Source organism: Jaculus jaculus, chromosome 2 (assembly GCF_020740685.1).
Source record: "Jaculus jaculus isolate mJacJac1 chromosome 2, mJacJac1.mat.Y.cur, whole genome shotgun sequence".
In the NCBI taxonomy this organism is placed as follows: domain Eukaryota; kingdom Metazoa; phylum Chordata; class Mammalia; order Rodentia; family Dipodidae; genus Jaculus; species Jaculus jaculus.
The window spans coordinates 93,189,053-93,211,315 of record NC_059103.1 but is presented as its reverse complement, the minus strand read 5'-3'; the positions used below and the strand labels follow the sequence as shown (position 1 = coordinate 93,211,315).

At 43.5% G+C, this 22,263-nt stretch overlaps 1 protein-coding gene across 4 annotated transcripts in view; it reads right to left on the bottom strand.

Annotated features, from left to right (window-relative positions):
- Elovl6 (ELOVL fatty acid elongase 6) overlaps positions 1–22,263 on the bottom strand; it is a 149,511-nt gene that overhangs the window by 6,317 nt on the left and 120,931 nt on the right. For all 4 annotated transcript variants that reach the window (XM_045142876.1, XM_045142877.1, XM_045142875.1 and 1 more), the window contains one exon: positions 9,969–10,120. In XM_045142876.1, the coding sequence (XP_044998811.1) occupies positions 9,969–10,120 (152 nt within the window). The remainder of the gene's footprint in view (positions 1–9,968; positions 10,121–22,263) is intronic.

The window sequence follows — 22,263 nt, the reverse complement described above, 5'->3', positions numbered from 1 at the left end:
TGTTTCCCTGTGAAGCCTAAGGACCCAGGTTCAAGTCTCCAATACCCACATATAAGCCAGATGCACATGGTGATGCAGGCATCTGGGGTTCATTTGCAGTGGCTAGAGGCCCTGTTTCCTCCCTTTCTCTCTCTCCATGCCAATAAATAAATAAAGTAATTTAAAGAAAGGAATTCAGTGTATGAAATTAACTATAAAGACTCTCCAGGATATATCAAAAAAATTTAACAATTCCCGGTGAAGGGGAAGACTACTGTTTTGAAGTGAGGATGTTGCATACTAAAAGCTAGAGTAGTCAGACAGAGGTGCTGACACTGCAGTGACCCTCCTCCCACGACTCTGAAGTACTCAGGACATTTATGTTAAAATGGATAAAGAGCAAGTCAAGGAACAAATCAATTCCCCCAAGAAGTAAGACCACAGGGAGGTGCTACTTGGGTAGAACAGGCTTGTGTGGGTAAATGGCATTTTTGCTATGCTCCCCCCCATGGTGATGGGGCACGGAAAAACCATCTTTCACAAATACAACTTCTTGCTGAATAGCAGTAAGAACTAGAAGTTTCTTTTGTTCTGAGATTTTATTAAGCACACTTTCCCATGTCTTATTTCTCATATACTTTGTGGGTGGCCTAGAATTCTTGGCATGGTCCAGGTCAATAAATGCTGGTCTTGAAAAGACTTCTGGCTGATTGCCATGTCTGGGTCAATACAGGTACTGCACCATGCCATTTGCCAGGAGTATTGCTTTATTCCTCTTCTGAATTCTTAGACATTGTTACTTCCTATTGTTTAGAACAAAAAGCTCAATTGCCAGTGGCTACATTTTTAAATCTACTATGAAATTTCCACTGAAATCTCCTGTTCACTTGCAAGATGGTGATGTTTCGTATGTCTATAAATGTCAGACATCATGACAATGACTGCTAGTGATGGTCATTTCATGTGTAAACTTAAAGGCTAAATGGGTGTCAGGAGACCTGGGATCGGCTCCTTCATGTTGACTGTGCTATTTGGACAGGCCTGCCAGAGAGCCATGACTGCTGCGTAGACTACTCCTGTGTGCCTTCATGTGGATACAATGATTCCAGCCCAACTTTGTTAACAGGGGAAGAACGTAGAAGTCCAAGAAATTTTATGCTCAAAGCAAAATTATTTATTTATCATTGAGGAAAAACAACAATGACAGAATAACCACATGGTAATTAATAGAAGACCTTTCTCATGAAGTAATAAGCATTTTAAAAAATATTTATTTTAGGGCTGGAGAGATGGCTTAGCGGTTAAGTGCTTGCCTGTGAAGCCTAAGGACCCTGGTTCAAGGCTTGACTCCCCAGGACCCACGTAAGCCAGATGCACAAGGGAGTGCACGGTTCTGGAGTTTGTTTACAGTGCCCATTCTCTCTATATATATCTGCCTCTTACTCTGTCACTTTCAAATAAAAAAATAAAAATTTTAAAAATATATATATATTAGGGCTGGAGAGATGGCTTAGTAGTTAAGTGCTTGCCTGTGAAGCCTAAAGACCCCGGTTTGAGGCTTGATTCCCCAGGACCCATGTTAGCCAGATGCACAAGGGGGTGCATGTGTCTGGAATTCGTTTGCAGAGGCTAGAAGCCCTGGCACGCCCATTCTCTCTCTCTCTGCCTCCCTCACTTTCTCTCTCTCTGACACTCTCAAAGAAATAAATAAGAAATAAACAACAACAAAAAAGAAAATGTGATCTTCATGAAAAAAAGAACAATTTAAAAAATATATATTTTAGCCAGGCCTGGTGGTGCACATCTCTAATCCCAGCACTTGGGAGGCAGAGGTAGGAGGATCTTTGTGCCTTGAGACTACATAGTGAGTTCCAGGTCAGCCTGGGCTAGAGTGAGACCCTACCTTAAAATATATATGTGTTTATGAGAGAGAATGGGTGTGTCAGGGCCTCCAGCCACTGCAAACAAACTCCAGATGCAGGTGCCCCTTGTGCATCTGGCTTATGTGAGTCCTGGAGAGTCGAACTGGGATCCTTTCACTTTGCAGGCAAACACCTTAACCGCTAAGCCATCTCTCCAGCCTGTAATGAGCATTTTATCCTATCTAATTCTTTAGATCGAACTCTGTCATTGCCCTGACATCAAATTGTTATTGACTGAGGGACAAGAATGGCAGACTGCACTAGAATGGACTCCTATGGAATGCAAAACGGAGCTTGCAGTACCGGAGTTGACTATGGCATTATCATTCTTCTGTCTGGGGTTGGGGTATCTCTGGCTTGATCTTAAACACACACATGGTCCAGATTATTTTGGGGAGAGTCAGGGTAGGGGGAGTCAGGTATCATGAAATCTTAAAACTAAAATTTATGTGACCTCACTTAAGGATTTGTTTCAGGACAAATTAAGTTACCGTCCACATGAATGGCAACGCTCCTCGGGGAAGGGGAGACTGGTGGGGCTCCAGAAGGGTCAAGCCAGACCTCTTATGGTATGTGATTTTTGCAGATGAGATGCCTTGGTCACATCACTCTGCCCAAATGATCACTGCTCTGAAAACAATGTGGAGCATCACGTGTCTGGTGTCACTCGTCTTGAGTCATGTCAGGCCGGTGGCATTTACACGAGTGGCGAAAGCTAGAGAGGGACTCAGAAATACAAACTACCCCAAAGACTATGTGTTTGGTACTGGACAGCCAGTCTTTCTTGGCCAAATGTCCACCGGGCATTATGGAAGTAATGTGGGCCAAGTACAAGCAACGAGAGCTTGGTGAGAGCTTGGCCTCTTGAAGGCTTCTCTTGAAGGCTTCAGATGTGTCACTGATTTTTGCTATTTCCTGGTTTATGTTCTCAAACTTTTGGCTAAGCTGTTTTCGGTCAAGAGACAGCCAGAAGGCAGGATATATGTTTCTCACAGCCAAGTGTCTCTCCTAACTGCACCTTCTTAATTTTTTCATGTTTGTATTGTTTACTTACGAGTGAGTGCACACATGCCATTGTGCATATGGAGGTCAGAGGACAACCTTGGGGTGTTCCTTTCCTCTGCCTTCCTTTGAGCAGGGTCTCTTTTGCTGCTGCTACTTGCAGGATTCCAGGTTCTCCTGGCTCTGCCTCTCACCGCTGTAAGTATGTTGGGATTACACGTGTCTGGGCTACTTTGCATCTAGCTTTTGGTGGATGCTAAGGAAGATGGAACATGATTTGGCAGGCTTGTAAGCAAGTGCATTTACCTGCAAAGCTATATCTCCAGCCCTGCTGTTTAAAAATATTTTTATTTATCTACTGAAAGAGAGAGAGAGAGAGAGAGAGAGAAAGAGAAGCAGGTAGAGAGAGGAAAAAGAATGTGGATGGGCACACCATGGCTTCCTGCAAATAAACTCCAGACATATGTGCCACTTAGTGCATGGGTACTGGGGACACAAACCTGGGCCATCAAGCTTTGTAAGCAAGTACCTTTAGTGGCTGAGCCATCTCTCTCATCTTGCTATTTTATTTTATTTACTTATTTAGTGAGAGAGAAAGGGAGAGAGAGAACGAGGCAGATAGAGAGTACTCCAGGGCCTCCAGCCACTGCAAACATATGCAGACGCATGTGCCACCTTGGGCATCTGGCTCATGTGGGAATCAAACCTGGGTCTTCAGGCTTTGTAAGCAAATACCTTTAATCATGGAGCTATCTCTCCTGCTGTTTTGTTTTGTTTTAGAGATAGGGCCTCATGTATTCCAGGTTCATCTCAAATTTGCTGTGTAGCAGAGGATGACCTTGTAATTCAGATCCTTCTTCCTCTACCTTTCAAGTGCTGGGACAATAGCGGTGCACCTCCAAGTCCGGTTTTAGTGGGACTTGAACCCAGTGCTTTGTGCACGTTGGGCCAGTACTGTACCAACCAAGCCACAGCCACCAGCCCCAACTATATCTTCTGCTTGCTGCTCTTGATTTGTTGTGTGGCCTGTCACAGATGGCAGAGCCCCACTTCACTGAATTAGCTGGAGTGCTGCTGAGTCAGAGGTTCACAAACAATGACCAGCTCAACTGAGCAAGGACCTAGACTCAGAGCAGATGCTTCCAAGTTTTAACAAAAGCAAATCTCAGCAGGTTTTAATATAATTCAAACAGTGGGCGCTGAAGATTTGGCAAGCAAAGCTGAGCGGTGGCTCTCTTGCTCTTATTTGTTCTAGTAGACTGCAACCCGATAGATTCATTGAAATGACTTCACTGTTTTCTGCTGAAACAGAGAACTCTTATTAAGAGTTTAGTGACGGTGTGTGTGTGTGGGGTGGGGGTGGGGGTTGGTGGGTTAGTGTTGAAGGAGTTTCATTTGGAGGAGATGGAAAAGTTCCAGAGAGGTAGGATCGCACAACAATGTGAATTTTATCCACAGTAAAGGAGGTTAGTGAAAACTGCAGGTGTATATATATATATATATATATATATATATATATATATATATATATATATATATATATTTTTTGCGGGGGGGGGGGAGGAATAGTTTCATTACTATCGTACATGGGAAGAATATTCCTTTTCCCCCACAAGATCTTCTCCTCCAGGTATTCCTAGAGGAATCCAGAAATTTTAGGATACTGAAAGATAGAACATGGGGCCTAAAAATAAGAAAAGTTCTAAATTCAAAAGGATTAATCTAGCCCGGCATGGTGGTGAACATCTTTAGTCCCAGCACTCTGGAGGCAGAGGTAGGAGGATCTCTATGAGTTTGAGGCCACAATGAGACTATATAGTGATTCCAGGACAGCCTGGGCCAGAAGGAGACTCTATTTTGAAAAAACCAAAAGGATAAATCTTGCTTAATTAAATGGTAGCGACAAGACTTCAAGCATGAAAATGCATTCAAGGGAACACGTTCTCAATAAGGGTAAGAGATGGATGTCACCCTTAACAAGGTCACTGGCAAGCAAGCTCTAGAACATTTGGAGGACACTATTCCATGTGTTTAAATTAAGAAAGGGTAATCATGGGCTGGAGAGATGGCTTAGCAGTTACGGCACTTGAACTGCAATGCCAAAGGACCCAGGTTCAACTCCCCAGCACCCATGTAAGCCAGATGCACAAGGGGGTGCACACATCTGGGCACCCCCATTCTCTTTTTCTCTCTCTACCTGCCTATTTCTGTATCTCTCTCTCTCTCTCAAATAAATAAATAAAAATAAAATACTAAAAAGGGGTAGTTATAACTTAAATTACTTCTGTAAAGAATATAAGCAGAATTTGTCATTAAGCATCATTTAAAAAAACTGTCAATAGTAGGAGAATTTTTCTAGTTTTTAGCCAGTGTGAACACATCCACTAGATATTTTAATAGCAAAAGGATGGTTAATCGAAGCACTACTGTGGATACAGGTTGGGCCACCCATCTGTCATTTCAGCACATGGAGGCTGAAGGAGGAGGACCATGAATTCATACCAGCTGGAGCTAAAGAGCAAGACTCTCAAAAATCCAAAACAAAGGCCGGAGAGATGGCTCAGTGGTTAAGGCACTTGCTTGCAAAGCCAAAGGACCCAGTTTTAAATCGCTAGAACCCACGTAAGTCAGATGCACATAAGGTGGCACACATGTCTAGAGTTCATTTTCAATGGCAAGAGGCCCTGGCATGACCATTCTCTCTCTCTCAAATCAATCAATAAAAATAAAATATTTTTTTAAAATGTCCAAAGTAGAGCTGGAGAAATGGCCTAGCAGTTAAACACTTGCCTGTGAAGCCTAAGGACCCTGGTTCAGAGGCTTGATTCCCCAGGACACACGTAAACCAGATGCCCAAGGTGGTATATGAACCTGGAGTTCGTCTTCAGTGGCTGAAGGCCCTGGCACCCATTTTCTCTCATTCTCTCTCTCTGCCTCTTTCTCTCTCTCTCTGTCACTCTCAAATAAATAAATAAAAACAAACAAAAATAAAAGTTAAAAACATCCAAAGCAAGGGCTGGAAGGATGGCTCAGTGGTTAAGATGCTTGCCTGCAAAGTTTAATGACCTGGGTTCGATTCCTCAGCACCCACATAAAGCCATATGCACAAAGAGGTGCATGTATCTGGAGTTTGTCTGCAGCAGCTAGAGGCCCTGGTGTGCCCATTCTCTCTGTCTTGTCTCTGTTCTCCCTATCTCTCTGTTTGCAAATAAATAAAATATTTAAAAATTATCCAAAGCAAAACTAACTTATTACTACAGGTGGTTGTGGCAAATGAGTGATTCCAGGGCAAGGTTCCCATGCTAGCTGTATACTGCTCCACATATGACTGCATGAGACTATTCAAGAGTTAAAGGCAAAGCCCCAAAAGTCTATTAGCAGCTTGCTGCTTGTGGCTCAAGAGGTAGGCTATTCAGCCTACCGTGGGTGGACAGGAGGGAGCATTCGCTATATTCACGTACACTAAAGTGTGACGGGGTGATCAATAAAAGGCCAGAGAGCAGAGACCTCTGCTCACGTAGGAAGGAAGCTGAGCACTGGACAGCTTAAGGTGATTCCTCAACAAACTCTTCGTCCAAAGGACTATTTTTATTCTCAAGCCCTCAACTACTACTGGGTAGACTTCTGAACACACAGGCAAGACATCTACCAGGAAAAGGGTACCAAGACACTCCTGGAACAAAAGACAGGTTTTTTTTTTGTTTTTGTTTTTTTTTTTGTTGTTGTTGCATTTATGGTCTGTGGCCTAAGGGCAGGAAATAAAACAGTATTTATGAATTTAAAAAAATTGCAAGTAGTAAAGGGTAGAAATGATGTGTGTGTGTGTGTGTGGTTTGTTTGGGGGGAAATGACCCTTCCACTCACACTCTGTATCCACCTGTCTATGGTCAGTTCTGTATTAGTGAAGATGGAAGGGGCTTTCATGGGCACTTACACAGCATAAAAGAAAGTCCGGGAGATATGACATTTCTCAATTTGTAATTTTCAAGCTTTTTCTCAGATCAACACCAGTTTGAGTCCACATGCTCTGATTCCCAAAATGAATTTAAAAAAAAATGAAGTCATGGGGTTGGGTGTGATGGTACACGCCTTTAATCCCAGCACTTGGGAGGCAGAGGTAGGAGGATCACTATGAGTTCAAGGCCATTTGAGACATCTAGGTCAGCCTGGGATACAGTGAGACCCTACATCAAAAAGCTTTTTCATAATAATGAAAATGCTAATAAAAATTAAAAAAAAAGCAAGCAAGCTATCAAACAAAAAGGAACCAACATGAAAGAAATGTACCCAGTACCAGAAATGAAAATAGAAAATTAATTTATTATCACAAAATTTACAAATTCCAGATCATCCATCTGTAGGATTTGAGACATTAGATCCAAGTTTTAAAAACATGTTTCTAGCTTAAGGCTAGACATGTGCAGAACTTGATAAAATATAGAGTTTCTGGGAGCCTGGTCTATAAGCTTCATGTAAAATTTTGTGTAGATAGTTAGCTACTGTAGTCTAGACCGTAGTACATGTTTGGCTCTTTGTAGGCACTCATTGCAAATTTATTGACTGAATGAATGAATGAATCATTCATTTTATTCTGAAAAATTTTTCTAGGGGGTGTGGGGTCTACCATGTGCATACACATGCCAATTATCTTGTCATTTTGGGTCATGTAGAAAACTATGTTCACATGCTGACTTTCTTAGAAAACATTTTTAGAGAAAGTTCTTTTATTTTTATTTATTTATTTATTTTGTTCTTTTATTTTGGACCTTGGAAGACACCATGAAACCAAGTGCCAGCACTTGCATGAAGTAAATTCCTAGCACACCCTGAGAAGGGATGGGGCTGCTCATCTACACGTCAAAGAGAATTCATACCCTACAGAGGCACATGGGTGTGAACTAGGGTCCCCTGACAAAACCCTGCTGACAGCTATATGGTAGGTGCCTTGTCATGAAGCTACAACCCTAACTTCCTTTTGAAGGGAGAGAGTAATGAATACATGCTTTTTAATTTCACAATTAAGATATTTGAACTATTTGTATATCTTCCTCTGTGAACTGCCTGTTCAACTCTGTGCCCCATTTTGTGAGTGGGGTGTTTGTCTTCTTATTGTTTAGAATTTTGAGTTCTTTGTAGATTCTAGAGATTAGGCCTATATCAGTTGGATAACCCACAAATATTTTCTCCCATTCTGTGGGTATTCTATTGGCTTTGCTTATTATATGCTTGTCTATAAAGAAACTCTTCAGCTTCATATGATCCCATTGGTTGAGTGACTGTTTAAGAACATGGAAGAGGGGGCGGAAAGAACGTCAGAGTCACATGTTGGTCATGCTATGCAGACACATTTATCATACCAATAACTGTGGGCTAACTCCACAATGCACGACCCATTTACATCAACAAGGAGGGTCTAATGGGAGGGGGTAGATCATAGATGAGCCTAAACAATGGTACCAAACTGCCTGTATTTTCTGAAAAGAAAACTAATAAATTAAATTAAAGATATTTGAACTAGCTGGGAGTGGTGGCACACGCCTTTAATCCCAGCACTCGGGAGGCAGAGGTAGGAGGATCGCTGTGAGTTCGAGGCCACCCTGAGACTACATAGTAAATTCCAGGTTGGCCTGAGCTAGAGTGAGATCCTACCTAAAAAAAAAAAAAAAAGATATTTGCACTAAAGCTACCCAATTACTAATTGCAGGTTAATAAATGAAGAAGTACAGAGAGTAAGTGTATATTAAGAATATCCCAGGCTGGGCATGATGGCGCATGCCTTTAATCCCAGCACTCAGGAGGCAGAGGTAGGAGGATCACTGAGAATTCGAGGCTACCCTGAGAATACATAGTTAATCCTACATTAAAAAGCAAAAAAAAACCAACCAAACAAACAAACAAAAAAAAAAAACAAAACGAAGAATATCCCACAGGGTTGGAGATAGTGCTTAGCAGTGAAGGCACTTGCTTGCAAAGCCCAGGGACCCAGGTTTGATTCCCTAGTACCCAAGTAAAGCCATATGCACAAGGTGGCACATGTGTCTGGAGTTCATTTGCAGTGGCATGCCCATTGTCTCTCTCTCTCCTCCTCCCTCTAAAATAAAATAAAATAAGAGCTGGGTGTGGTGGTGCATGCCTTTAATTCCAGCACCCGGGAGGAGGATTGCCATTAGTTAGAGGCTACCCTGAGACTACATAGTGAATTCCAGGTCAGCCTTGGCCAGAGTGAGACCCTACCTTGAAAAACCAAAATATATAAATAAAAGAGAAGAAAAGAACAGACAGTGGTCTGTGGCTGGCATTATTCATGGGTGTGCTCCAAGCTTTCTGCCATCAGTGATCCCTTTCCTTGACGATACAGACATCTGGCTGGAGAACTGTGCTTACAACAGTTTCTTTCCATTTAATTTGTCAGTGCTCCCGAAAACTTATGCCATCCATCCTTACCTTCAAGACTATCAAAGAGCAGAAGAAACCCTGGAAACCTACAAGTACACAGCCAGCATTTTCCTCCTTGTGGCTAGGAGATGAATTCCATTCCCTTTCCCCAGGGTCAGACTCACTGATGATTAAAATCAAACAACGGCAGACACCAACAGTTAGCATTTGTTAATGAGCACACAAAGATAGCCAAAGAGCTCAGCTTCCTAATCTGAATCCTAACTCTAGAGCCGAAAGCTTGCTGCGAGCCAGGATCTGGAAATAGCTCTGTTGTTCTTTTTTCTTTTTTTTAAACACCTATTCTAATATTAGCATAGCTGTTAATATGTCTTAAGAGAAAGGGCTGGGCATATTTTATAAATCTTTGGCTGTCTTAAGTTTAGTAGTGCTTAGAAATCAACATATTCTGTATAGGCTACATTTTTTTTTTCTGTCAAAATATAAGATGTACAGTGATTTCAAAGGAAGGTGTGAGAAAGGGGAGAAAGTCAAAAGTTCACAGTTATGGATTCTAACTTTTCTGCAATCAACAAGGCAAAACCGTCACGCGATCTGCTTCGTTGTTCATTTTTACTAAGTACGTGCGGCTACAGCGAGAGCAGGAGGGAAAGAAAGAGAGACACTCACCTAGTTCGGGTGCTTTGCTTAGCACAAACGCATAAGCCCAGAATTTGCTGACAGGTCCATTGTAAAAACCCTGGTCACAAACTGACTGCTTCAGGCCTTTGGTCATCAAAATGTACACCATGTAAGCACCAGTTCGAAGAGCACCGAATATACTTCCAGAAGGGAAAAAAAGGGGGGGAGGGGCGGGGGAAGAAAAAAAGAAAAACAAAAAAAAGAAAAGAAACACCAGTTAGGAAGGTAACTTCATTTCTGACATCGACCTCTGTTGTGGTTGGAAGGCGGCATGTCCCCCCTCCTCTCAGAGGCTTACGTGCCTGTCAACACTTGATCCCCAGCTGTTGGCACATGTTCTAGGAGGATATGGAACCTTTCGGAGGTGAAGCCTTGCTGGATGTGAGTCGCTGGGGGTGTAGCTGAGTCCCACTTTCTTTTCAGCCTGCTTTCCTAGTACAAATGTAATCTGACCAGACACTTAATGCTCCTGCTCCCCGGGCTTCCCTGCCATGGTGGGCTGTAACCCTTCTTAAACCATAAGCCAAAAGAAGAAATATTGCCTTGAAGTTGCTTCTTGTCCGGTGTGTGGCCACTGAAATGAGCCAAGTGACCCATACAGTCACACTTAGAAGGCTGGTTAGACGTTGGTGGGAAATAGACCTGGAAGAATCCTAACAGTTGACATTTACTTGGATGCATGTTTCTAAGTCCTGTAAGTAAGAGTTAACAATTCTCTGTACTCGATTCTGAAGACCATTTGCTATTCATCCATATTACAGAATGACGTCATGGAACAGGGGACTCAAGCCTCACCACAAACCCACATGCAACGATTTCAGCTTGAGAACTACTTGGTGAGCTGCCCGCAAAATGGCATCAAACTCTTGGAATTATCTCAGTTCTTAGGTCCTTTATCCGGTCCAGTCATTTTCTTCTCCTTGAAAATCTATTAACCACCTTAAGCTAACTCTTCCTCTACATTGGGAATCTTTCCTCAACCTGCTGCAGCAGACCCCAGGCCCCTGTTCTTGGGGACCCCCTTTCTGTTCTCTGATCATTACAGCCAGAAGGAGCCTCATTCCAGGCTTAGCTGGACTGCCTCATCCTCTAAGAACACCCTGGAAAACACAGGTGCTCACCACCGAGCCCCTCAGAGCCAGGTACCAAGCACAGAAACTCCATAAAGATATTTGAAAAAAACAAAAGCTTGTTGGGAATGTAAAAACAAACCTTTGCATGAGTCTTTTTTTTTTTGTATTAGGACTTGCTAAAGAATCCAGGAAAGCTCTGGAATATATTGGCTCAATCATGTAACTTGAAGCGTGAAAGGATTTGGCAACTGAGCAGGCAGATTTCATTGTGAGTGAGCCCCTGATGTGCATGCCTCAGAGTACGTAAACCACAGCCACACTGCAAGGCAAGCTAGATGGTCCCACTAGAGACGTGTCTGTCTTCCCTTTAGTTTCCTCAAAGGGCAGATCCTGTTCGAGAAGTCAGTGGAAGATAAAGCACCATGGGCTGAAGTGCTAGCCACTCCAAACTGGGAAGTGGGACATTCTTCTCTTCCAAAGATGATGGAAAAGTCAAGACGACATGAATCAGTTCTATAGACACCCCCCTTCTGACTAGCATTCTACAAGATGTAACTACCAATAAAGGGGGAGGAGGGGACAGTCTGGACTGAAGGTTGAAAAAGCTTAACCTTAAAACCATGGACTCTGGCCAGTAAATTCCAGTCCCAGAATTGGATTGCCCCACAACAACCAAGAGGCTCCTGAAACAACGTAGGCCATTGCCAAAACACTTGGTTACCTGCCAGAGCTGAAAGGTAAGACCCTAGATCTGAAGACACCACAGGCTGTAGTCATATGACCTCAGAATACTGTGCTGGAACCAAAACCTACACTAGCTCCCTCCTGGCTGGCCAGGTGCTGGAAAGCCCTAGGGGAACTGCTGGAAGGAAAAGGTAAGCAACAGCATGAATGAACAGGGGACCCTGCAGACGATGAAAGCAATCAGCCAGACAAGCACACGCTTATGTCACAGTGACACACAGCCTCTGCAGGCAACCAGCTGTTCTCTGGTTGGAGATGGAAGAGAGCTCATAACTGGTACTGGAAACCAGTCAGAATCCTTTGGTCAGTAAACTCAGACCTCAGTAAGAAGTTCCCACCAACCTCAGAAGAGGGGGCTTGCACACCAAAAAGTCTCTCAGAGAACTTTGCCTACTCACTTAACTCCAAGCTGTTCTCACTCTCGGTTAGAGAATCGGTTTTACTTTACAGATGGCAGAGAAAATGGCAAAGAACCAAGAGCCACCAATAAGACAAGAAGATAGCCAACTGACCCCCACGAGACGTGCCACCTCTACTACATCTGCCGGGGCTCAGGCAAAATTGCAGAGGAAGCAGTGACAAGAATACTGCTCTTGGGCTTAGTGGTTAAGTCATTTGCCTGAGAAGTCAAAGGACCCAGGTTCAATTCCCCAGGACCTATGTAAGCCAGATGCACAGAGTGGCACATGTATCTGGGGTTTGTTTACAGTGGCTGAAGGCTCTGGCATGCCCATTCTCTCTCTACCTCACTCTCTCTGTCTCTCTCTCTCTCTCTTAAATAAAATAAAAAAAAAATACATGCTGCTCTTACTGCTAGCCTGACAATCAGCTCCAGGGTGATGGTGACAGCCAGCGATCAACCAAAGCTCATCAAAGCAGAAATCCAGAGGCTACAGAGAGCTCCACACTAAATCAGCCTGCCATCAGGCCTGCCATGGCTCAGGGAACATTGTGGAAGAGGGTATGGAAAGATGGTAAGGGTGGGTAGGAATACCCTGAGGCAGTGACACCCCCTCTATGCGCTACCCCACAGGGACTGACTGAGGTCTCTATGATCCCACAGTGAATACTATAACCCCAATGAGGAAGGCCCCAAGGGTAACGGGAGCAGGGACGAGGGAGATAAAAATAGTAAAACCTGTTAATGTCTATTAAATTAGGATTTTGTAGGTAGCTTTTCTAAGGGCATAGTCTACATTAGTGATCCTTTTCATACATTTACTCATTTTTCAGTTACTAATGCTGTTTAACCAGTCACTGGCTTCTCTCTGCACTTGGAACCGCCCACTTTACACCTTATCTGGAACCAATGTAGCTCTGGCAGCCTATTTGCCCACCTCCACCACCTTCCTGCTCTTCAGCTCAGTGTGCCATTCCAGCGCAGTGGGGACTTCCTGTCCTGTGCCTCAGGAACTCTGGAGTGCTCTCCTCTCTGGTGACAGAGCTTTTCTTTCAACTCCCATATTGCTTTCATTGAATGGCCTCTGCCTTGTAGACATTAGCTGTCCTACAACAGGCCTGGCCAGCAATTTGGATTTCAATGATAAAGTTAGGAAATGGAGAGATCTCATTTATATTTTTTTCTCTGCTTTATCCTTTTTTTTGAATTTATTTATTTATTTATGAGAGAGAGAGAGAGATAGAGAGAGAGAGAGAGAGAGAGAATGAATATAGGTAGGCCAGGGCCTTCAGTCATTGTGAATGAATTCCAGATGCATGCGCCCCATTGTGGGCAGGTGTGACACTGCTCGCTTGTGTCACTGTTGTCTGGCTATGTGGGCCTTGGAGATTTGAACATGAGTTCTTAGGCTTCACATGCAAGTACCTTAACCGTTAAGCCGTCTCTCCAGCCCTCTCTGTTTTATCTTTACTTCAGTAGATGGTGGTTGAACTTAAACATGAAAAGTTCCAGCATCACAAATTAAGGAACTGCATCTTGGATGCTTTGCTGACCTGGAAAGTGACAGGGAACATGGGTGTGGCATTCAACTACTGGTTGCCTAATCAAGAGTCAAGTGCCTTCCTCCCTCTGTACGAAAAGGTTCCTTCGGATGGGGTTGCCCCAGCTTCTGATGATTCGAAGAAAACCACCGTATCTTTAACTTAGAAGCAAATACTGGGTATACAAACTGGTTTTAGCACCTGTAGTTTTCTTGGCAGAGATTTGTTAAGCATGCTCTAGCTTATGTGATGGGAGGGAAAGTTTCCTTAGCCATTTAACATGTATTGTCTGAAAACTTGGTAGTCTTGAGCCAACTCAAAGTAGTTTCTATAGATATGGCTGAACTGGTGAATCAACTGACATTTCAGTTTCCCTACCTCAAGACTTCTCACATTTGAGAAATAAATCTCCCTGATTATACAAGCCAAATTGAGGTCCCCTCCCCCACCGGCCCTGGTTATTTGCAACCGAAGTCCTCCAGGTAGGTGCAATACCTTTAGTAGACCTTTGGGTACAGTTAATATACTGTGCAGAAATTCCTTTTGTGGCTAAAGAGTGCATCTAGTCATTGATACTGCTAGTGTGCTATTCATTGTATCAATTATATGCCGTTTACACACCAGAAGGGAGATGCTAATGCACGTTGCCAAGTTAAAATCAGGAAGATGTGAACCACTCTCGTTCAAAACATATAGTCAATGTTCATTAGCCCTGGCCTCTGATTTTTCTATCACCAAGCATTTTAAATAAAGCGTGACCGTCCCCAGTGAATCCAATCCATTATATCCAAAAGCTACAGCTGCCCAGAGTTCTTCCTCATCTATGTCTGCTGTTAGACCACGTGCGCTGGAAGTGACCAGAGCAGATCATAGAAATACTTTTGGGAATAGTTCCTTTCATCTTCCTGGTCTCAAGACCATATTCCCAATTTCTAATTGTTAATACTTAAACACACTTTAATTTATCCTTTCAATCATTACAAGCTTAGCAGAATAACTTTAGATGCGGTGGTAGTAATAATAATAATATGCTAATACTGGCTGATGGATGACTCCAGAGCAAGTGGCATTTGAGTTAGGGGTAAATGGGCATTCATAAGTTTGAGGGCTAGGACCTGGGAGGGTCACTTCCGAGAGCTGTAGAACTGAAGGTTTTCTATCACAGTGCCCCACAATAATGCTGGCAATGAGTGTATAGCATGTATCATTTTCTCATATCTGTACATGAGCCTCATTCCTCAAGCTCTAAACAATCAGGCTGACTCAGAATGGAGGACAGAGGCACTTTTGAGGCAAACCATCAGTGCCAGCCATTGGGCCCATGTGTCTATGGGCAAAGGCGCATTGTTGGGCTGTAACAATGCCCTGTTTGGGTGCAGTGGGGGAGTGGCTAGGCTGGCCACTGGGGTGATTGTTAGCTGTGGGAAGCTACTACACTGTCCCTGGCACATCTCAGCCTCTATATACTTTAGAATCAGGTGGTCATTATACTAGCACCACACTGTGACACATTGCCAAAATATACCTTGAGGGGGAGGAGACATTTTTTCCTCCTGTAAGTTAACATTACCTTGAGAGACAGTGTGGACAACAATACAGCTTAGATTCTAACTTTCTCTCATCTCCTGTCTAGTTTGACAACCACCTTTCCCTCACTGGGAAACATTGCTGGTCTTTTTATGAAGAAACATTCCATTTACACCCATAACTTGAGTTCAAGGTCTGCTCTGTAGCCTCTAGAGAATCAGATGGTGGCCACCATTCTCTGTGAAGTGCTGCAAGGAGGTTTTCTAAGACCTAGGAGGTTATGTCCTGCAACCTGTTGGGAGCATGGGGACAAGGAGCCCTCTGAGCTGGGGACATAGAGGGGAGTCCACATCTGGCTGGCTTAGGCCCCCAGATCTTGTATCCTATTCATAACTCCCATCTCTAAAGAAGCCGATTGCCTGCCAAGTTTTCACAATGAGTGACTGCTAGTAAGTTCATAATAGAATAGAAAAGCAACCGATGCATGCACAGAGTATCTTCTTCAATCAGTGGCCAAGGGTTGCTGTAAATCTAGAGCTTCTGATGAGCCAAGAATTTGGGCAACTGTGATTAATAACAGCAGGTAACCGCCACTGAATGTGCCTTTCCTGGGCTGGAAGGTCACCCTCGCATATTCAGCTATTTACTTGTTGTTTTAAAGACATACAATAGAAATTATTCTTTTGCCAAAGCCTCATTTGGATCATCGTGGTAATGGAGCCACAGGGTGCCCATGCAGGGAGCTGTGGATGTGTCTGCTCTTCCTTGGTGATACTGAGCATAATACATCCAGGTCAGAGGAAGTTGCAGCCTGGATCAGCTGAGTTGCTACCTTCAGGTCTCCTAACTAAGAAGTGTTAACTCCTCATTATTAGTAATTGTCAGGAATACCTCAGAAAGGGAAGCCCCAAAGGTGGGCAGGGAACCTTTTACTTTGTATTCTTCAGGCATATGCATGCAGTATTGTTTGACAATTTTACAATGAGCATATATTGCAATGATAATTTTCTTTAAATAGATGCATAGTTATACCCGATAATGCTAAATAAGCAACCATAGTGGTACTAGGTACAAGGGTTATTTACAAAAGTTTTCTTCCTGTGTAATGTAGTGTGTGTGTCCATATGTGAAGGCCAGAGGTTAGTATCAGGCATCTTCCTCTATTGTTGTCTCCCTTATTCTTTGACAAAGGGTCTCTCATTGAACCGATTTGGCCGGACTGGCTAGCCAATGAGCCTCTGGAAATCTTTGTCTCCAATTCTCCATCACTGACATAATAAGTGTGTACCACCATGCCTGGCATGTCTATGTGGGTACCAAGGTTCAAAATACAGGTCCTCTTGTTTGCACAACAGACACTTATCTTCCCAGACCCTTTCTACTGAGTTTATCAATGCAAAGGTAAGATACACCATAGCCTACAGTAAGTTCTTGAACAAGACGCTGCCAGTAGGCTTGAGAAAAGACTGATTCATTTAATCTACACCAAGTGTGGGATATTATAGCACTCTTGTGGAGGGCAGAGAATCTCTATGTACTGTTTCAGGAGATAAAAAGATGTAAAATAAATACATATCTAACACATATATTACAAATAGATGTAATAAAATAATAATGCTGTAATAATAATAATAATGCTGGCAATGAGTGTATAGCATGTATCATTAAATATAAATATAAAATAATATCAACAATGCTATTGGCAGAAAACTGAGTGCCTATGTGTACATGGTTGGGATTCCTCTTTGGATATATAAATAAGCAAATGTGAGAACATTTAGAGTAAACATGTACATAGCAAGTTTTTGCCTTCAGGTTTTTATTTTATTTTATAGGTACAAGTTTTAGGGTCTTTTTAAGAGAAGTGTATCAGAAATAGCTAATTTTGTTTAACTCAAGCTTTGATCATATGTTCTGACTTTCAAGTTATAGTGCCAGTTAAAAAGATTCCAGAATCCTGCTCTAAGAAGAGATTGGGTAGAATCATCAGTGCTTTCAATTATTTCCACACAAACACCAGTAGTTGATAAAAACAAAATAAAACAAACCTTTAATATTACTCCCTTTCTGACTTTTGACATAGATGTAAGATGGAATTCAAACGTGGGTACCTAAGGACCTTTTACTCTGAAATATTAACCAACCACAAACTCTGCTAACTGTACCAAAGATGCAATTATTTCCAGGATAAGGCAATTAAATGTTCTATGATACTTACACCTTTCAATCAGAAAAGAAAAAAATAAGTCTGAGATTTTGTCAGTTGACAAAATATCACAACAGCTGATCCAACAGTAGCAATGCTTTATCAACACAGGGGAGGCCAAGGATTTTTATTTATTTATTTGAGAGTGACAGACACAGAGAGAAAGACAGATAGAGGGAGAGAATGGGCACGCCAGGGCTTCCAGCCTCTGCAAACGAACTCCAGACGCGTGCGCCCCCTTGTGCATCTGGCTAATGTGGGACCTGGGGAACCGAGCCTCGAATCGGGGTCCTTCGGCTTCATAGGCAACCGCTAAGCCATCTCTCCAGCCCCCAAGGATGTTTTTGATAACAAAACCTGAACTGCCATTGGACTCATCCTCAAGACAACTTCCTGAGTGGGACAAATACCCAGTGACCTCCAGTGAGTTCAAAACCAAAAAAAAACCCAACATCCGCCAATGCTTAGGAAACCCTTAGGAAATGACACGGCACAATAGTCACAGCATGTCACTATCCTCTCCTCCTTGTCACTATCATCATACAGTGCAAATTTTGAGCCTTTCTACTCTCTATACAGCAGCGTTTTCAGTAGAGGATGTTGGTAAGTAGTTTTCAACGATAACACAAATCATCAAAGTGTATATATGTATTTTTTGGGGGGCCCATTAAGTCAGCAGCTAGACGGAGAGATCTGCTAACTTACTTCCTCTAATCCTTCCACAACGGAAGAGTGTATGATTTCTTTTTCTGTCTTACTACTGAGTGGTATTGCTAAGTCTTAGTCATCCATCCTGCTTAAATCAGGTACTTCCACAAGAAGGTTTCAAAATCTCCTAAATACTTTGTGGATCAGGAAGACTACACTTGGGCCGGGAGTGGTGGCACACACCTTAACCCTAGCAGAGGTAGGAGGGTCGCTGTGAGTTTGAGGCCAGCCTAGGACTACAGAGTGAGTTCCTGGTCAGTCTAGACTAGAGTGAGACAGGGTCTACAGTCAGACCCTGCCTCGAAAAATGTTGAAGGAACAGAAGAGTAAACTTGGGCTGGAGAGATGACTCAGTGGTAAAAGCACTTGCTGGGCAGGCCTGGTGACCAGAGTTCAGGTCCCCAGCACTACGTGTAAAGCCGGATGGGTGGTGTTGCATGTGTCTGTAATACCAACGACCCTAATGCAGGAGAATCTCGAGGATTACAGGTCAGGCACTCTGGCTTTCACAGCAGCAAATCAAAGAGAGCCTACCTCAAACAAGGCAGAAGGAGAGGACCAACACCCCAGAGCTGTCCTGTGTGACCTCCACATAAGCTATGGCACCCCTCCAATAGATAGAAAGACCAGCTTAAACCTGTACTTTAAATGTATCATAACTGACACTACACACATATTTGAACAAAAAAACCTTTTTTGTTCTCCAGAAGCTATTAGAATATTAATCTTTTGCTGGGTTGATATCTGATGTCAAATGACCTTGAGAATTCTTTTTAAATTAGAAATAAGACACCTTGAAAGTCCTAAACTTACTTAGACACTACTTCCTTCTTTGAGGTCAACAGTCATGAAAAAGAATGAAATAGTAGACATGGAGCTGAGGGGCAAGAGAGTAGTGGGTGCAAAAGCTGGGATTGGAATAGCACCCTGAGGCCAGGTGAGATCTCTTTGCAGAAGCAGTATGTAAGCCTGGAGTCATCATGCAGCTTCCGTGGCAATTATTATTATTATTTTTTGTAATGACATCTAAAAATGTTTGCCAAGTTGTACTGATGACATTTTTGGACTCCTGCAGTAAGGGAATGCAGCGTGCTACATACAGCATGGTGTCTTCCGCACTGATGTCTACATGTATGTCGCAGTAAGTGGGGGACACCTGAGTTAAGGCAGACTTGTGTGAGGTTTCTGTTTCCACTTACGCTGTCCCCTTTGAAGCCGTTGTTCTAGCTGTTCAATGGGATAGGCTGCCTTCGATTCATTTTCTGTGTATCAGTTTAATTTCCTTACCTGTAAATCTAAGATGTTATCTAGATTTTACTCCTTCGCTCCTAGTGACCTGACATGTTAAACACTGCTGAGCATGGTCCTTAAATCTGGAGTACGCAACTTGAAAGTGACCCACTTGCTCTTAAGTATTTGGCAAGGTAAAGACACAGCAGGGCCAAGCTTGAAAGACTAACCTGATAAAAACCAGCCTGGAAGAATAGGGAGGGAGGAAAGGAGATGAGAGTTAAAAAAAAAAAAAAAAAAAAAAAAAGTGGGCTGGAGAGATGGCTTAGTGGTTAAGGCTCTTTCTTGCCCGCAAAACCAAAGGACCCAGGTTTAATTCCCCAGTATCCAAGTAAAGCCAGATGTACAAGGTGGTGCATGCATCTGGAGTTCATTTGCAGTGGCTGGTTGCCCCGGCATGCTCATTCTTTCCATCTCCGTCTTTCTCTGAAATAAATAAATAATGGGAAAGAGAGAGAATGGGCGTGCCAGGGCCTCCAGCCACTTCAAAGGAACTCAGACGCATGTGACCCCTTGTGCATCTGGCTTACATGGGTCCTAGAGAACAGAACCAGGGTCCTTTGACTTTGCAGGCAAATGCCTTAACTGCTAAGCCATCTCTCCAGCCCAAGGCTGTAGAACTCTAATACCTGAGATTTGAATAAGATTGTGCTGTAGGGGACTGGGGAAATAAATGGCTCAATGGTTAAAGGCATTTGCTTGCAAAGCCTAAATGCCTGGGTTTGATTCTCCAATACCAATGTAAAGACAGATACATAAAGTGGTGCATAAATCAGGAGTTCATTTGCTATGGCAGGAAGCCCTTGTGTGCCCATTCTCTCTCTCACTTTCAAATAAATGAATTAAAAAACAACGATTGTGCACTGTTTTATGAATGCAGTATGATCTTTCATCTGCGCTCCAGTTACGTTCACTGTGAGTTGTAGATATTTCTATCTCCACAGCACCGCTGGTGTCTCAGCCCCCTGAAGGCCAGTGACGAAGGCGTTTGTTGCTTATCTCATCTTCGGGATTAGACCCGAGAGTGCCAGCTTCAATTCTGGCTGATCTAGACTGGACTCTGCAGACACTGTGCTAGAGTCGTTAGCCGGGCTCCTAGATGATGTGATTTGACCCCCCCTATAACTTCACAGGGTGTGGTGGTTTGATTCAGGTGTCCCCCATAAACTCAGGTGTGTTCTGAATGCTAGGTTCCCAACTGATGGAGATTTGGGAGTTAACGCTTCCTGGAGTGTATTGTTGGGGGCAGGCTTATGGGTGTTATAGCCAGCTTCCCCTTGCCAGTGTTTGGCACACTCTCCTGTTGCTATGGTCCATCTTATGTTGGCTAGGGGGTGATGTCCACCCTCTGCTCATGCCATTGTTTTCCTCTGTCATTGTGGAGTTTTCCCTCGAGCCTGTAAAATAAACCTCCTTTTCCCAGAAGCTGCTCGTGGTTGGGTGATTTCTACCAGCAATGCGGACCTGACTGCAACACAGGGCATCGTCACCCCTGTTTTATAAGCAAAGAGATACCTACAGAGAGGGTGTTGGCTGGCCCAAGGAATGGAGGCCCTTGCAGAGCAAACCTTTCAGCCTATAGCTGAGCAGAGAGCTGCTTCTGAAAACTCACCAGGTTGTCACTTAGGGGAGTGGCTCTCAGATGGCTGACATGACAGTGCGGGAGGGCTAGAGCGGTTCCAAAGCCTGGGACACAGACCACACCAATGGGTTTGACTTTGCTCTTGGCAGCACCTTCGCATCCTAGCTCTAGGAAATGAGTATCGTAAGGACTTTGCCCAGCAGTACGCCATCCTGCCTGTCTTTCCCCACCAGGGACCAGTGCGTGAAACCGCTCTGCTAACCAATGGAGGGAGTTGCTGGTCTGTGAACCACTGCAGACTCCACCCTCTGGAATTTAAGCCTTAAGAGTTCAGCTAGGGCTGGAGAGATGGCTTAGCGGTTAAGCGCTTGCCTGTGAAGCCTAAGGACCCTGGTTCAAGGCTCGGTTCCCCAGGTCCCACGTTAGCCAGATGCACAAGGGGGCGCACGCGTCTGGAGTTCGTTAGCAGAGGCTGGAAGCCCTGGCGCGCCCATTCTCTCTCTCTTCCTCTATCTGTCTTTCTCTCTGTGTCTGTCGCTCTCAAATAAATAAATAAATAAATAAAATTAAAAAAAAAAAAGAGTTCAGCTAAACTTCACACAATCAATGCCTGCTAGTGGGTGTGTGTTCTCCAATCAGGCACTAAAGCGAAGCCACCCAATATGTTAAATTTATGCGGGAAGAATATGAAGCGGAGCATGGTGGCCTATGTGTATAATTCCATAATTTAGGAAGGTGCGGTAGAAGGATCCCATGAGTTCAAGACCAACCTAGGCTGAACAGTGAGTTCCTGGGTAAGCCTGGGCTAGATTGAGACAAAACAACAAACAAAACAAAACAACAAAAACCCAGTGATGTGCTGGGGTCCAGATATTTATAAAAGGAATGGAGAAGTAAGCACCATCATTAGTAAGTCTACGGCAGAAAATTGAAATGAGAATTAAGTCAACTATGAAGAACTTGAAATGAATGCAGCCATAGTAAGGATTAATGTTGAAGCCAACAAGTTCACGAACAGCAGGACAGAAGCAATCGTCTTGTTTCTACAGAAAACTCTGCCCCCCCACCCAGGAAGATTCTTCAGTCATCTGATTTGGAACATGACTAGATCATTAGGACAGCCAGACGCCCCGGGCCAAGACGAATAACAGTGGTCCAGCGCTCCACTCCATGGGCTTAGCTGCCTTTCACAGCTGCAGGAGGAAACCAGTC